Source organism: Epinephelus moara, chromosome 23 (assembly GCF_006386435.1).
Source record: "Epinephelus moara isolate mb chromosome 23, YSFRI_EMoa_1.0, whole genome shotgun sequence".
Lineage (NCBI taxonomy): Eukaryota > Metazoa > Chordata > Actinopteri > Perciformes > Serranidae > Epinephelus > Epinephelus moara.
In genome coordinates this window covers 14,569,623-14,585,173 of record NC_065528.1, presented here as the reverse complement: position 1 = coordinate 14,585,173, position 15,551 = coordinate 14,569,623, and the positions used below count along the sequence as shown (strand labels likewise).

The 15,551-nt window shown below is 45.3% G+C and overlaps 1 protein-coding gene across 12 annotated transcripts in view; it reads left to right on the top strand.

Moving 5' to 3' along the window:
• Positions 1–15,551, top strand: part of sox5 (SRY-box transcription factor 5) — a 301,706-nt gene that overhangs the window by 199,566 nt on the left and 86,589 nt on the right. For 11 of the 12 annotated variants that reach the window (XM_050035821.1, XM_050035822.1, XM_050035826.1 and 8 more), the window contains one exon: positions 9,700–9,895. In XM_050035821.1, the coding sequence (XP_049891778.1) occupies positions 9,701–9,895 (195 nt within the window). In that variant the 5' untranslated portion in view covers position 9,700. Of the gene's footprint in view, positions 1–177; positions 305–9,699; positions 9,896–15,551 lie in introns of those variants that run through there. The other variant, XM_050035819.1, reaches the window with a different exon arrangement.

Sequence of the window (15,551 nt, the reverse complement as noted above, 5' to 3'; positions counted from 1 at the left end):
AATGTATGGAGATAAATGCAGGGATTACAATGACTTAGGAGGAGAGCGCTTAAAACTCTTGCTTTCCAGTAATGCACTCCATCACTGTGGCTCCGGCCGTGTGTGTGTGTGTGTGCGTGTGTGTACGTATGTGGATGTATGTGTGTGTGTGTGTGAGCGACAGAGGGGTATCTTCCACTCTGTGTGTGTTTCCTGTGTGTGTGCGTCGAGCGCTAGTCTCTCTGCGGAGCGGAGTGTGTGTGAGTTGCCAGTGTGTGTGCACTCCAGCCTCGGTGGTCGCGATGCTCTCGGTTCCTGCGTCTCTGTAAGTGTCCGCTCGCCTCCTTCACCCATGCTTCTTCTTCATCCTCTCATCACACTTCCTTCTTCTTCTCGTTTTCGACGCTTCCTCCCTTTTTTCTTCTTCTTCTTCTTCTTCTGTTCTTCTTAAATTATATTGTTGTTAAAATTCACTTTGAGTTTTGAGTGGAAATAGCAGATGGAGAAGAGTTTGAGTTTCTAGAGGAGTGTTTGTCTGAAAGGAAACTGTTCTTTTAAACATGACAAATCACTACTGGAATTTTATTTAAATTTGTTGCTTTACATCTATGTCAAAGCTTAAAAACACAATTTTTTATTCTCATTTTATTTCAGCCAGCAAAAGTCTTGTGATATGGTTTTTAATCTCTACTTGCTCAGCTGTTGAAAACGCGCGTCATGCCTTGACAAAGCATGAGCACTCTGTGATTTATATTATTTGATATTCTAATTTTACATTCTAATTACGCCTTTCATGATTTGAACTATTTTTTGGTTTCTCTGAGCGCTCGGCTGTGTATCAAAATTTCCAGTCGAGGCTGAAAATAGTGGAAACAGACTGCCTTCGCTAACACGGCCTCATCTGTTCGCACAAACAGAACAGAAATATACACATAGGGAGAAACGGAGAAAAGCCAAAGCAACCAAAACACTGAGGAAACACAGAGACATTTCGGAGGAGCTGGTGTGACAGCGGATGGAGAGATGAAGGGAACGATGTGGTCACGCTGACACATTCCTCCCCGGTGAACACAACAAGGAGAAGAAGATGAAGAAGCAGGGTTACAGAAAAGTGAGAGTGCCAGAGATTAAGAGGGGAGGGGGGGGATGTTGGAGGGGAGGAGGAGGGGTAGTTGAGGAGGTGAAGGAGGAGGGAGGAGAGGAAGAGGTCTCTGTCGGTGTGGTGTTAAGGCAGTGGTGGATTTTCACACCCTTCCATTTGTCCCCCTCCGTTTATTGGGGTGTTTGTGTGTGTGTGTGTGTGTGTGTGTGTGTGTGAGCGGTCGTGTCAACACTTTGAACGGTTTTAAGCGGGACACACTCAGATGCAATTTGACATCGCACTCAGCAGCAAGCCTGAAGGATTTTACTTTATATCCTTTTATTACTATAAGTAAATCTGATTTATTTCCAGCGGTGGAAAGTAAATAAGTACATTTAGTCAAGTAGTGTACTTCAGTTTGATTTTAAGGGGCAGTAGTTGAGTATTCCCGTCTACTCCACTACACTTCATCGGAAAATATTGCATCTGTTTACTGGAACACATTTATCTGACAGCTATAATAAGCACAGTAACCAATGTATAAAATATGACGTATCATCATAGATTAAATTACCTATCAGTTTATGAAGTAGCTGAAATTGCCTCCACAGTGATCACCTAAAACAGTAAGATGCCGTGTACCCATTATGGCCTCAGTATTCATGATAATCTATATTTTTAATATATTAATATAACAAGAAAACAAAGTGGAAAAAGGCCCCTCTGCTTACTAAGTTTTACTGTTAAAGCCTACATATTTTGTGCTGATGATACGCTTACTAAAGTAAATTTTTGAATGCAGGAATGTGCATTTTTATCGTGTTGTTTTGCCACTTAAACTAAATTTCTCCCACCGCTGTTTATTAGTATTTATTTGCATAATTATTGACTTTTATTTTGTAATTACAAGGGTACGAGGCAGTTTTTAAAGGGAGGAAATTCTCGCGGCCGATGATAAAAACTTCTAATTTTTAAGTGAGCAGTGCTGTTTCCAGTGTGAGTGTCTCTGTACTTCATTTAAAAGGGCGAGATTAAAGTGGTGTGTGTGTGTTTGAGGAAGAGGAGAATGTGTGTGTCTGTGAAGGAGAGAGAGAGAGAGAGAGAGAGAGAGAGAGCGAGTGGAGTAATTGAGTAGAGTGTCCGTGCTCTGCAAACTAATGCGCCATTCTGCCCCTCTCTTCCCCTGTGGCCCTGTCCCGGCCCTGTCCCGGCCTCCCTCTCTCTCTCTCTCTCTCTCTGTCTCTCTGTCTCTCTTTCTCCCCCCTTCCCTCTCCCACCACCACCACCACCTCGGACTGGAGGCCATTGTCTGGGCCATATTGTCTGTCCCCCGAGAGTCTTGATAACCGTGTCTCCATCCACGGAGCGAGAGAGGGGGGCAAAAAAGAAAGAAAAGGGGAAAGAAAGAACGACAGACAGAAAAATACCAGAGGAGAATGCTAAAGCCCCCCCACCTCCTCCTCCCCCTCCCTACTTCCTCCCCTCTCTCAGCACACTCCCACCCTCCCCCCTCTCCAACTCTCTCCCACCACGGCCTCCCACCCCAGTGCGATCAGCTGACCCTCTCTGATAGCCAATAGAAGAAAGGGAGGGGGGAATGTTTTGATTGCATTTGTTCTTGTTGTTGTTGTTGTTTACGGATGGGGGAGGAGGAGAGGGAGAGGGAGAAGGAGGAGGTGGTGGTGGAGAGGGGTCAGGGATAAAGCGGAGAAAGTGGTGGAGTCTCAGGAGTGACTGGGAGCGAAAGTGTGTGGACAACACAGACAGAGACAGACAGAGGTGTCCCTCCAGGCTAACTAGGAGTCTGGTCATATGACATGAGGTCACAGGGTAGGGGTCAAAGGTCAGGCGGCGGTATTGCATTGTCAACAGAGCAGGAAAACTTCAGCGATGTGCATGCACTCGTGTGTGTGTGTGTGTGTGTGTGTGTGTGTGTGTGTGTGTGTGTGTGTGTGTGTGTGTGTGTATTTCACACCTCACATCCCTCCTTCACTCTCCATCTCTTCTTCTTCTACTTCTTGAGGCATCCATCAATCCAGGCAGCTTGTCTTACACTAATCCCACTCTGTTGCTCCCCTCTCTCTCTCTCCCACACACACACACACACACACGCACGCGCACGCACGCACACACACGCACACACCATTTACCATCCCTCCAATCTACAATAGAAGACAGTGTTAGAAGCTCGAAGCTCCCTCCCAGTGTGCTACAATGAAACCTCTGTCTTTCCAGGTAGTGAGGGAAGGAGAGAGGGGGAAGATGGAGTGGGAGAGAAAGAGGGAGGAAGGGAAAGACTGGGGGGGGAGGTCAGAGGAAAAAGGAGGAGACCATTTGGGCCGAGGTGGGAGAGTTTCAAAGTGTGGGACGAAAGAAAGAGGCCAGCTGGGAGTGTGTACGCGGGTATTCGTGTGTTCGTCATTTATGTGAGAGAATGAGCTCCCATTTGTGTGTGTGTGTGTGTGTGTGTGTGTGTGTGTGTCTGGTTTACAGGGGCAGGCCAAGTCGCTGACAGTGAGACAAATGTTGTGACTCCTTTATGGATTGCTTAACAAATGCAGCACAAATAGTGGCCCTGGCACAACAATGGAAAAACACTGTCCCTCGCTCAATAAACATTATGCAGCGTCTCCCCCTCGCAAAACACCGGGGGAGCGGGGCCGCCGTCCACCGGATGCACTTTCCCTCTCTCTCTGTCTGTCTCTCCTCATCCCTCCCCCCCCACTCTCTCCTCCTGCCTCTCTTCTTCCGTCTTCTATAGAAACACTCGAGATTTTCCCACGAGCTGTCGCAGCTCGGCCTCAAACTGATGACGACAAAGTTTTGAGGTATATAGACAACTCCACAAACTTTCTTCCCCTTCTCTCATCCCTCCCTCCTTTACGCTCTCCTTCATCTTTTCTCCAACCTTTCTTATGCTCTAAAATGTCACTGACGATCACGTTGTCTGGTGACTCAGTGTTAAGACATAAATAAGGTTTTAAAGAGGGAGAAAAAAGGGTTGAAAACATGACAAGGAAAGTATGTGGAGCGATGCCTTGCTGGTGACTAAACCCTTGGGTGAATGAGAGGCAGACAGAAAAAGAGAAAGAGAGGTAGTCCCAGAGGCCACATGAGTTAGCCCACGTCTTTAGCGCCCACCCCCTTTGCTCTCTCTCCTCTCTCCCTGTCCGCACACATACACACAACACATGACTGTCTCTCCAGCGTGTGTGTGTGATTAACAGCGGTGACATTAGGGTTGTGTGTTATTGCCTTTTGTGGTTAAGCTGGACAGGAAACAGGGTTTGGGCTGTCGGCCGCCGATTTAGGGCACCTCACAGAGGATGCTTTGTGAGCGTGAGGCTGAGTGTGTGTCTGCGCCTTTGTGTGTGTGTGAGGGTGTGTCTGTGTGTATATGAGTGTGTGAGCATATACAGGCAGGAGCTGTGTTCACATTTTCTCCCGGTTACACACTGTTTACAGTGGAGAAAGTCATCAGGGAAAATCCAGCGAGCATTTTACATCAGTCCGAATAAGCAGAGAATTTGTACTCGGTGGAGTCACATTATATGTTGAGACATCTTTAGAGATAGTTTTTTAATTTGGCATTTTGCCCGTGCACTCTGGACATTTGATTTTGCTTTTTCACGCTCACTTTCTACACGTGAAACGCCTGCTTTTAAAGTCCAGTAAACAAACTTATCAAGGATATCAAAACCTGACAGAGTCACACTAAGGGAAAAGGAATATCACTGACTCCCTCCTCCAGGTCCTCCCTCCCTTAATCTTTATCCCTCCATCATAGCCTTTCCTCTATGTTGCTGCCCCACTCTTCCCACTGTTCAAAAGGACAGCCTATAAATAGATATTAGGCAATATCCTTAAGAGTCTGCACAGAGAAGGAGGGAGAGAAGGAGGGAGAGAAGGAGGGAGGGAGGGAGGGCAGGGATGGAGCGACATTCTTACAAACAGCTGATTGTGTAAAGAGGGAACAGTAAGTAAGACAACACCGGGTGGAGGGAGAGAGAGAGACAGAGAGAGAGGCAGGAAGAGCAGGAGGAGAGATGATGTTAAAAAAAGTTCAAGTGTGTGACGGAGAGATAGAGACAGAAAGAGAAGGAGGAATCGTTTTGAAAGCCGAGACAGGGAACAGCAAATACAGCGAGAGAGAAAAAGAGAGAGAGAGGAGGGGGGAAAAAAGAGATGACAATAAAGCGAGTGATAGCGCGACACAGGGGGAAACATTTGTTTAAATTCCCGCCTGAGGTGTCACACGGATGTAAATGTTGCGGTCGGCTCCTCCGAGGCAAAACGCCCTGGGTGCCTTATCTAAAAGGCACATTCCGCTCAACTATTTTGATATGCCCTTCCATTCCCACAGAGAACAATTTCAAAGATAGCTCGCATTTCCACGCAAATAGGCCCGCACCTGAGTGACAGGCAGGCTGAGTTCTGAGCAGTCACAAGGTGGCGGGAAAGAAAGAAAAACCCCTCAAATGTCACTTTGACTCTTGACAGCACTTTGGAGTTAGTCGCCGTGCTCGTTTTTACTGTAGACGATGGATTCGACTGACTGTACGGCGTGTGTTTGTGTAGTGGTTGAAATAATGGGTCGTAATTTAAAGAGAGGCTGAGCACACACACGCACACACACACACACACACACACACACACACACACACACACACACACACACATACATGCAGTAGCACACACACTTTACTGTGGAATTCTCCAGAGGAGGCTCCCACGCTCCCTGAAAGCTTGTTCTGAGTAGAGGAGTTAACAAGAGCAGTTAGCACCATGATTATGTTAGCAGCCAGACACACAGAGCGAGAAAGCCGGGCGTGTGTGTGTGTGTGTGTGTGTGTGTGTCTGTGTGTGTGATAGCCTGTGACATTTCTGCGATGGCTGCTTTGTCTTTCTCTCACTCTTCATTAAAGCTGAAACAAATCTTTGCCCCCATTTTGCTTAATACATTTCGATGCATGTGTGTGTGTGAACATCAGCCCCTCTCGCGTGTTCATAAGCTCGCTGCCTGTATTTAAACATGCTTGCGTGTGCGCAAACTTGCCGCTGCTGACGTGCCAACATGAAATGGATGCGTTGATTACAGTAAGCCAAGGCCAGGAGACGGTTAACCACCGTCCGTGGCGATTATTCGGCCTGTTAATGGACGTGCGTCGCTGTCCGATTAGTGACTTAGCAGCAGTGGACATATGTGATATGAGAGGGACTTAACCGAGGAGCCGCTAATCATCAAAAAGCCAAGGGGAAGTGGCACTCTAATCTCAGCTTAGCGCTCTCACCGTGTGCATGGTTGTGTGTGTGTGTGTGTGTGTGGTTCCTGCATGGGAGATGAGAGTTTGGGGGGCAGAAGAGACAAACAAATGTGTTTCTTTAGAGTTTACTTATTAATTTTTATTTGTAAGTGAAAGAAATACACTGCAATATTGTTGCACTGCTGTTATGTCATTTGAAATATCATCCCCGTGCTGCTGTATGGAAAAGGCGAGCACCATGTGTGTGTATTAAGTGTGTTAATGACTGCGTTTGTTGTGAGGAGTTTGACGTTTGGCGTTGCGGGACGGGGGCAAAATTATGCTAATATTCTCTTATTGTGACCTGAACAAGGCAGCCAATTTATCTGCTTAATAAAACCTCATCTTTTTTTAATCCTCGCATCACTCCTCGCTTTCAAGCAGCTTCCTCCAGGTCTCCTCCAGGTCTCCGCCGGCATGACAGCCCCTGCCAAACTTTAAATGAAGTAGCCCGGCGCAACCTGCACACCCGCCGTGCCCAATTGTATAGTAATTCGACTTCAAAGAACGGGAGGGAGAGAGGGATTTTATAGCCGGAGAGGAGCTGTGAACGGCCCTTCCCATTCATAGGCACCCACCTCTGAGGAAGTAGTAGCAGAGTAAGGGGAGGGGGTGGATGGGTGTGAAGAAGAGTGGAGGGAGAACAAGAAGAAGAGGCATGATGAAATGTTATTTTCTTAAAAAGGGAGAAGTGCTCTCTTTGGCCCGCAGAGTTTTGGGATATCTGCGTTAATGTGTAACTGCTCTTGTCTGCGGACTTCCTGTCCATCTAGATATGTCAGCGTGGCTACTGTGGTTAAATGATGCACAATAAAATAGTAAAAACAAAACTACAAATCCCTCACATGCACATCGACGTCTTTGTAGCCGAGCCAAAGTTCAACGCTAGTGAGGCGAGAGAACGTAAAGCTGACCCCAGGTCTGTGTGTGGGTTATGGCTTAGGCAGAGGTGTGCACAGGACACAAGGGGAGGTGTGTGTGTGTGTCTGAAACAAAAGGCCTCAGTGTGAGAGAGTGAAAGGACGTAAAGTAAACAGGCAGTGATGAAGACAGACCTGCAGTGTTGGGGCCTCTGCTCTGTGTGTGTGTATGTGTGTGTGTGCACGCACTACGTGGCTCAAAGCCCTGTAGTTTGTACAGCTGGACCTGCCGCTCACATTGGAAGGTGTGCGGAAACACACACACACACACTCCTCAGTCATTCTATCATAAATATTATCACAAGCCAATTTCAGCGATGATATGAATTGGATTTAATGATTGCAGTTTTATCTGTAAAGTCTTTTGTCACTGAAACAAATACAAAATCTTTACTGGTCATTTATGGCGTCAGTATTTGCTGAGCAAGTTAATGAAGGTAGAGCATCCAGGAGAAACAGATAAAGAAGATATGTACGCGTGGGTGTTTATGGATTTGTCTTCTGGGCACATTGTCCTATGTGAAAACAGCGATCCTATCTTGTTATTTAGACAGATAGACTGTGATTGACATTGATGAAAGAGCATTAAATTAATAGCCAAAGCTGTACATTTCTGTTGTGGTGATTCAGTAGTTTTAAGACATGGGTCCCTCATAAGAAAGTAGAATTGTCCACCCTTTCAAAGCCCTGTGGAGCCCATCCAAACTCGAAAACGCATTTAATTGCTTATCTGTGTTCCTGAAAACTTGACATTTTGGAGATAAAAAGCTTCTCAGCAATATGCAAATGATAACGATTTGAAAATTGCCGTCAATCATTAGATTATCTCTAAGGTTTGTGAATCTTGCAGGCGAAATCTTTCCAAAACAATTAAAGGTAATTAAATTACATCACCATGGTGGAGTTTTTTTTTTAACAGTATCATGGGACTGGAGTTTATTTGATTTTGACTGTAACCTTCCCCGCGATATGATAACTCCGCATGTTGCGTTTCGTGGCGTGGCGCCCTCCTCGTCGCCTCCAGTGAGCAGCACTCAATACTGTTTGTCTTTTCACTGTCATAAGGTAAATAAGCAATGAATTAGTGGCGGGGCTGCTCCTAGGAACAATGCCAGATGTACAGTCCGGAGGAAATCCAATAGAGTCAGGAGTGTGATCAGTTTACCGGGAAGAATTTGAGAGAGAAAGGAGAGGAAGATCAGACAAGATGAAGTATGGATGGAGGGTAACGATATGAGGATGTAGGTGAAAGAGAGAGTGATCAGAAGAGTTGAAAAACAGATTGTCCAATCGAAAGGGGGAGAAAGAACGATCGGACTTTGAGAGTCAGTGGCCTGTTGCTTCTCTCACCGCTTCCCATCGCACACCCCTCCCCTCAAGTTTTCACAGTCCCTCCATCCACACCTCCATCCACGCCTCCATCCCTCCATCCCTGTCATGCATTGCCTCTTGTGCGACTGAGCTTTAGCAGCCTATTACCCAGGGTCATAGTCGCAGTGGCTTCAAGGCTGACAAGTGCATCTGAAAGCACTCAGGCGATGCTGAGAACCACATTAAATTCTATTATTGCTGCATAGTCACTGCATCCCTATTCAGCTGAAGTACAGGGAGGCAAATTTACCTTGTGAGAGACAGAGTTCACCTAATAGATGTGGCTTTATATCCTTTCCTTCTTTTCAAGGGAACAAAGCCACGGTAACAAATGCAAACAGCGGGGCCCTCGTGTTGCTACGCTATTTTCCTCCAGTTCCTCCATTGTCCAGAGGTTTCCATAAACACATATTATTGTCACCGTGCATACTGCTCTCACTCTCTGTCTCTTTCTTTTTTTTTCCCTCTTTCCCACTCTGTGTCTCTCTCTGAAAGCCCATTGTCAAGACATGGTCATTTCCTCCACAATGCCAGTGCAAGCGGGCTCCATTTGCAGTAATGGCCCCGTCTTTTGGAAATGTGAACGCTGAATGGCCCCCATGGTAAACATACTGTAAGACCTGAGAGTGTGTTTGAAGGTCTGCCAAGGAACTGGATGCTCACAAACCCACTGAAGGGGATATTGTGTGGACTTGCACTGCGAGAGCTCTGTCGACTGAACGAGCTGAATGTGCGACGTTAGAAAAAGAAACTAATCCAGAGAAAAAGGAGGAAAGACAATCGGTGCAGGTTGATGAGCTGAATGGGATTTGGTGAATACCTGCTGGGGGGTGGGTTTAAAGATGTCTTCATGCAAGGCTCATCTACAGTAAAGTTGGATCCGACTATCCAGGAGTTTACGGAACTAGCTTCCTGTTTTCCACTGTCGTATACCACCAGTCGTCCACCTATTATATCACCCTTTGAATATTGCTCACTCTTCCTCTTGTTTTTCCTTCTCTCTCTGTCTTTCTATCTCCCTTCTTTTTTTTCTTTTTTTTTCCAGGATGTCTTCCAAGCGACCAGCCTCTCCATATGGGGGGACAGATGGAGAGGTAACCATGGCAACCAGCAGACAGCGAATGGAGGATGAGGATAGCGAGGGACTGGGCGGTGTCATCCACCTCCCTCTGGCCTCCTACTGCGGCAAGGTGTCCCCTCGCTCGCCCCCCAACCGCAACTTGGACAGCCCCCCCAACATGGTAAGGACGGCCACCGGCTTTTGCATGCAAGCTCGCCATTGGGCGACGGCGGCCTTGAGCGCCGACTCAGGGTCGTGCTATGGAACAGGTGCGACATGTGGCGATGTTTCCAATTGGTGTGACCCAACAGTTTGTGTCACTGAGTCAGGGTTTTATTCTGAATTTGACAGAGTTGTCACATCACTTTTGTCTCATTTGGGACTTTGGGAACTTGGGGAAAGTTTCAATACTGTTTTTCACAAAAAACGAAAGACATTGGCTTAAAATAAGTGACACAGTCATCCATGTAAAATTGCTTCCCTTCCAAGCAGTCCTTCTGAACTTATTGGTGTCAAAAATTGGACTTTGCCAGTGAAAATCTGAACACACACATTTTTAGATTCAGTGTGACTGAAATGTCCTCAAGGTTGCTCAGAAATTATAGGTAAAAATACGCATCGTAAAACTCAAAAACTTGCTTGAGAATCATTGAAAGTTTTCCTCAGTATCAAAGTAATCCAATGATAGACATCAGTGCACCCAAACTACAAACAGGAAGTGCCAATAGCTAATTCAGCATGACTTTAACTGTGCCAATATCCAGAAATGTAAAGAAATATAAGCTTAAATCCATGGCAGCTTTATGCTTCTACCCCCAAAGCATTATGGGACTCATAGTTCCAAAACAAAAAGCATGATTATGCCCCAACTAGAAGTAAAACGAATGATAGCAACAGAAGGGGCTAAATCCATTCTCTCTCATAAGAGCATCTGCCTATGTGTGTTTGAGAGGTTTAGATGACCCCTAGGGCGCAGACCCCAGATCAGGTTGTGTTCATGCTAATCCTAGCCTCCAGCATCACAAAGCGACAGGACAAATGTAGCCCTTTGTCTTTAATAAAGGCTCCTCAAGTCAGTCGGAAAAGTAGTAGCATCTGTGCGACAGTAAATTACAACCTTGACCCTTTTCAAAAAAAAAATTATGTATGAATTCAGCTAGAAATTAACTTCATTGACCTCGTTCATTTGTCATTTCCTCAGATGGGTCCATAATGTAGTTTGAGGAAAGAAACATTTTCAAAATAATTAGAATTGTGTTTTGTTTTTATGGAATTTCCAGTCATGTCAAGACAAGCGAACAGTAATATTTCTCAATATTGAAAACAAAACGAAGGCTTCCTCAGTCTGGATCTCGAACGCGTCTTTGACTTTGGTATGTTGTTTACTCCTCTAATGGTGAGTAAGAGTCACCTTTTAAACCCCCGGCACAAAAAAACTGCACAAATCTCGACAATGAGGAAACAAAATGTATGTTTGGTGATTCAGACATGAAAAGAGAGAGATTTCTAAAGAGGCAGAAATTGACTTTCTCTGCGAGTGAAAAGCAGTTTGGCGCTGGGAGCTGGAGGTTGTTTTTTTTTTTTTTTTTTTTTTTTTTCAGAAATGGGAGGAAAAAAAATGAAGGTTCAAGGCTACTGTTTGGGTGCACACGTGTTTTTGCTTTTATGTGCGCGCCACCAGCCGTCGCCTTGAGCCCATTTGATGCACAGTTGCGTGACTGCAAAATGTGAGCCATTGCAGTGAGTCATTTTCTTCAGGATGAAGTGTGACATTGTGTGGTGGTGCTGTATGTATGGCTCCGTATGTGTACGTGCATTTGTGTGTCTATTTGTACAGTTGAATTGCATCGTCTGTGCGATTCATGTTCAATATTAGTGGAGTCCTCGCGGTATATGGGCTTATTGCAAACTTCGGTCACTTGACGTGTGTGTGTGTGTGTGTGTTTGAGCGCACAGCTATGTGAGCATTTTTGAGATGTTTCCCTGCATGTGACTCATTCCGCATTCTGTACATGTGGTGTGATTTACAATGCATGTTCAGTACCCAAGTGTGATTATGTGACTGTATAGGGTATCGAGTGTTGCTTGTGTGCTTAATTTAGTTTTTTTAAATCATGTTTGCACAACACAAAGTTGACTATTCAATGTGAGAAACGTGTTATTAACATTTCAGGGCATCTGCTAAAGGATTTTGTCTTCTTTAAAATGTAAATGACTCCCAGGTGTGTTTTCATGCCAGGACACCGCTCGCTTTTACCTTCTCCCGGGCCCTCACTTTGATACACACCTTGTCACAGCAGCGCTCTGATAACCACCGTTGACCTTTCCCCCATACCGACGATAAATGCCTGCATGCTGTAAAACAATGAAGCAGTGCTTAGGAGCTGTAATGGAAAGCTAATTCTGTAATTAGCCTGCTGATTAGCCTGCAGGCCCCTCCCACGGTGGACTCTGCATGTGTGGCAGGTGCCGACTGTAAACCAAAGTCCTGGGACCGTGGGGGGAACACTCAGGCGTGGAAACACACACACACACACACGCACACACTGTGGGTTATCTGTTGCTGTTGAGGACAGTGATTAGATTATTTCTTGTTCATTTAGATAGATTTATCTTTTATATTTACACCATATAATATCGGTATGTAAGCAAATTTACAAACATTATTATCATGGACACTTTGTACATAATTGGCTTTATTACTGTGCTTCTTAGGTCAATTTGGGGACCCTTCTTCAAGGGTGTAGGTTTCTTTTTAATACTAGGAGGGGGGGACACAGGGGGTCCGGTGAATTTTCATGCATCAATTTGTGCCTTTTCGGCTCCATTTTTGGGTGTAAACATCTTAATTTTGTCGTCAACACAGAGAAAATACACGTCCTAAATATTGAGGGGGACATGTCCCCTCAAAATCTACACCTATGCCCTTCTTGACAAATTCTTAAATATCCTCAAAATGACACACAACTGCTTTTTAGTCTATTAACTGACAGCAGAAGTGAGACAGCGTGGACGTGTGTGCTTGTGTGTGTTTGTGTGTTGGAAGGACTTGTGTTGTGAGACAGGGGGGTCCTCATACAAAGCATAATAGCTGATGTGGCTTATTAAGTGGCAAGCCAGGGTGTGTGTGTCTGGCGGGTGGGATGGGGGCTTATCCGACTGCCTGCTTGGCATGTTGTAAGATGTGTGTTAAGTTGTTTCTTTTTTGGGGGGGGGGGGAGTGGGGGTTACAGCGCCAATCCCTTTGCCGCTGACTGTCAGTGAAGAGTGGATGAAGAGAGTAATGGAGAGAGGGGAGAAGGAGATTTACAGCGTGGCGGGGGTGTCGGTGGGACTCTGAGGGAGTGATGTGGGGGTCCGTCTCTCTCAGGGCAATTGTCGTAAAGTGATAGGGGGAAGTAAATGGCTCACGGGCGAGCGGTTGACTTGGAAGCAAGGCAGCAGGGGGGGGTGGGGGGGGTGGGGGTAGGAGCGAGAGGAGAAGGGGTGGGGGTGGAGGGGGGAGACGAGATTACAGCTTTATCTTGTCATAGTAAATTAACACGGCGGCGGAGAAGCGCTCAGCTACACACTGACCTCTTCATCCCGCCTGCCTCGCGTGCCTGCTCAGCTTTGGCCCCGGCCGCTTTACCTGCCTGCTTCAGCTGCACAGCCACACACAGAACAAACACAACGGCACTCACACACTTTTCAAAAAGCTGAAAGGTGCCACATTATTCCCTTTTTTTTAAAAAAAATTTGTTTTTGTGCAAAACCTCGGCTCCAGTTGAGAATAGTGCTTTTCATAATGGTTTGCAAATGAATGTAGTTTAGCTTAAAGGGTGTTTTTTTTATTTTTTTTATTGAATGTGAAGTTCTCACTGTGCTGGCGGGCCCTGATTGGCTGAGAGACGCTTAGTTCAAATGCCTGATGGGAAGGATTTTATGGCGGTAGTTCAGCGAGGTCAGCCAATCAACACGGAATCCGGTTATGATGCAGTAGAGTTAGTAAAAGGTGGATTATTTTAAACTTTATTTCCAGTAAACCTATCCAAAAAATTCTGAATTATTATAACAGGGTGCCTTTATATCTGTAAGTACTTCTTTTTTTTTCAATACCTTTCCTCCTTGCTTGCTTTATTTAAGGTCTTTTCATGTTTGTGTTTTGCCAATGCGTGTCGGGAAAAAAAATGTTTTCACATCAGGCAGAGGCAAGCATCTTCTCTCATAAATGTGTTAATGGACAAACACTAATTATTTCATTAACAGGCGAGATGCACGCTACCACGATAGAAAACTATAAAGATATTTCATCAGGCATTATTTCTTATTCATTTCCCTCCACGAGCCCTCTCTTCTCCCTCTTTTTTTGTGTAATTTGTATGTGTGATTATGTGTGTGTGTGTGTGTGTGTGTGTGTGTGTGTGCGTGCGTGCATGTGAATATGACAGATTTAACACAGTCATTGAGCAGTCTTGAGACACAGTGGTCACACTTAATTTCTCATGCCAGTGATGCACTAATGAATCAACACACGCTTGCCTGTCAACAGCGAGGGGTCGTGGTAAAATATACTGGCGTCACATTTTAGCCAAACTGCTATTTAAAATACAGAAAATACAGCTGCATGTTTTCAGATAAGGAAAGGCCAAGCGTGTCATTCGTGGACAATAAGTTTAAATATACAATTAGAATTAGGACATTAAAATTAAATTACTTTTTTTTTTTTTTTTGTATTTGGGGGTTTCCATGGTAAAAAAAAAAAAAAAAAGCTCAACCATATTGTTGGAACAGGAGGATAAAAGTAATGTTCTTGCTTGTCCCAGCCTGAGGGACCACGAAGTCAAAACTGACAGCGTCTGTGTTTAGCCATGGCATGTAAAGGGATTTGCTGCATGTGTGTGTGTGCAGTGTAGTTGGAGGTGTGTTAAGTGTATGTCGTGGAGATTGGCAGCCCTGGCAGTCGAGCTAAGTCCTTACCCCCCTGCAGGAGTGATCAGTGACATTCTCTTGGTGTGTATTTGTGTGCGAGTATTTTAGTTGAGCAGCTGTTTCCAGCTCTTCCTACTGCCACATTGTCCATGCCTTGATCCGCAGCGACGCGCCAAGCATCAAATATTGTTTTTCACACATACACCTTGCACAGCCCAAGACATGTCAGGCTATGGTGGAGAGAAGGAGAGAGAGAGGGAGAAAGAGAGTTTCTACTGTTGGGCAACAGAAAAGGAGGAAGGGAAGAAGAAGAAGAAGAAGAAGGAGAAATAAAAAAAAGAAGAACATGAACAGCGGCATCTGTGCTGGCTGTAGGAAAAAAATAGCATTTTTTCCCTCTTTTTCTGGCAAGAGTTACGTGTTTTTAAACCAACCTCCCCTCACAGATGAGCTTAAGAAGACAAAAGTTGTTTAATTCGGTTCCATTGCAGAGGCAGTAAAAGGATAAAGAGAGTGAGGCGCAATTTTTACTTTGTTCCAGTCATTTTGGAAGAGAATTGACATCTGCAAACTAAAGGCAGAACCGCCCACACTGCCAGCCTGCCACATCCAGTGCATATAAATACATATATGCAGGCACTCACACATTAACACACACACACACACACACACCTACAGGCTATGTGCACTCACAGTGTCACACATATACGCGGAGAAACCTGCTCACACGCATGCACTGAGAGGAGGGCATGAACGTTTACAGTATCCAGAATTTCTGTTTGTACTTATGAATAAATGCATGTTGATGAGAAAAGTTTTCGCAGCCCCGCGTTAGCGCAGGAGCGTGTCGCCGGCTGAGCGACACCCATTTACAATAAACTTGTGTCTTGTCTTTTTGATCCCTCTGTCTTGGACTTTGCAAAATC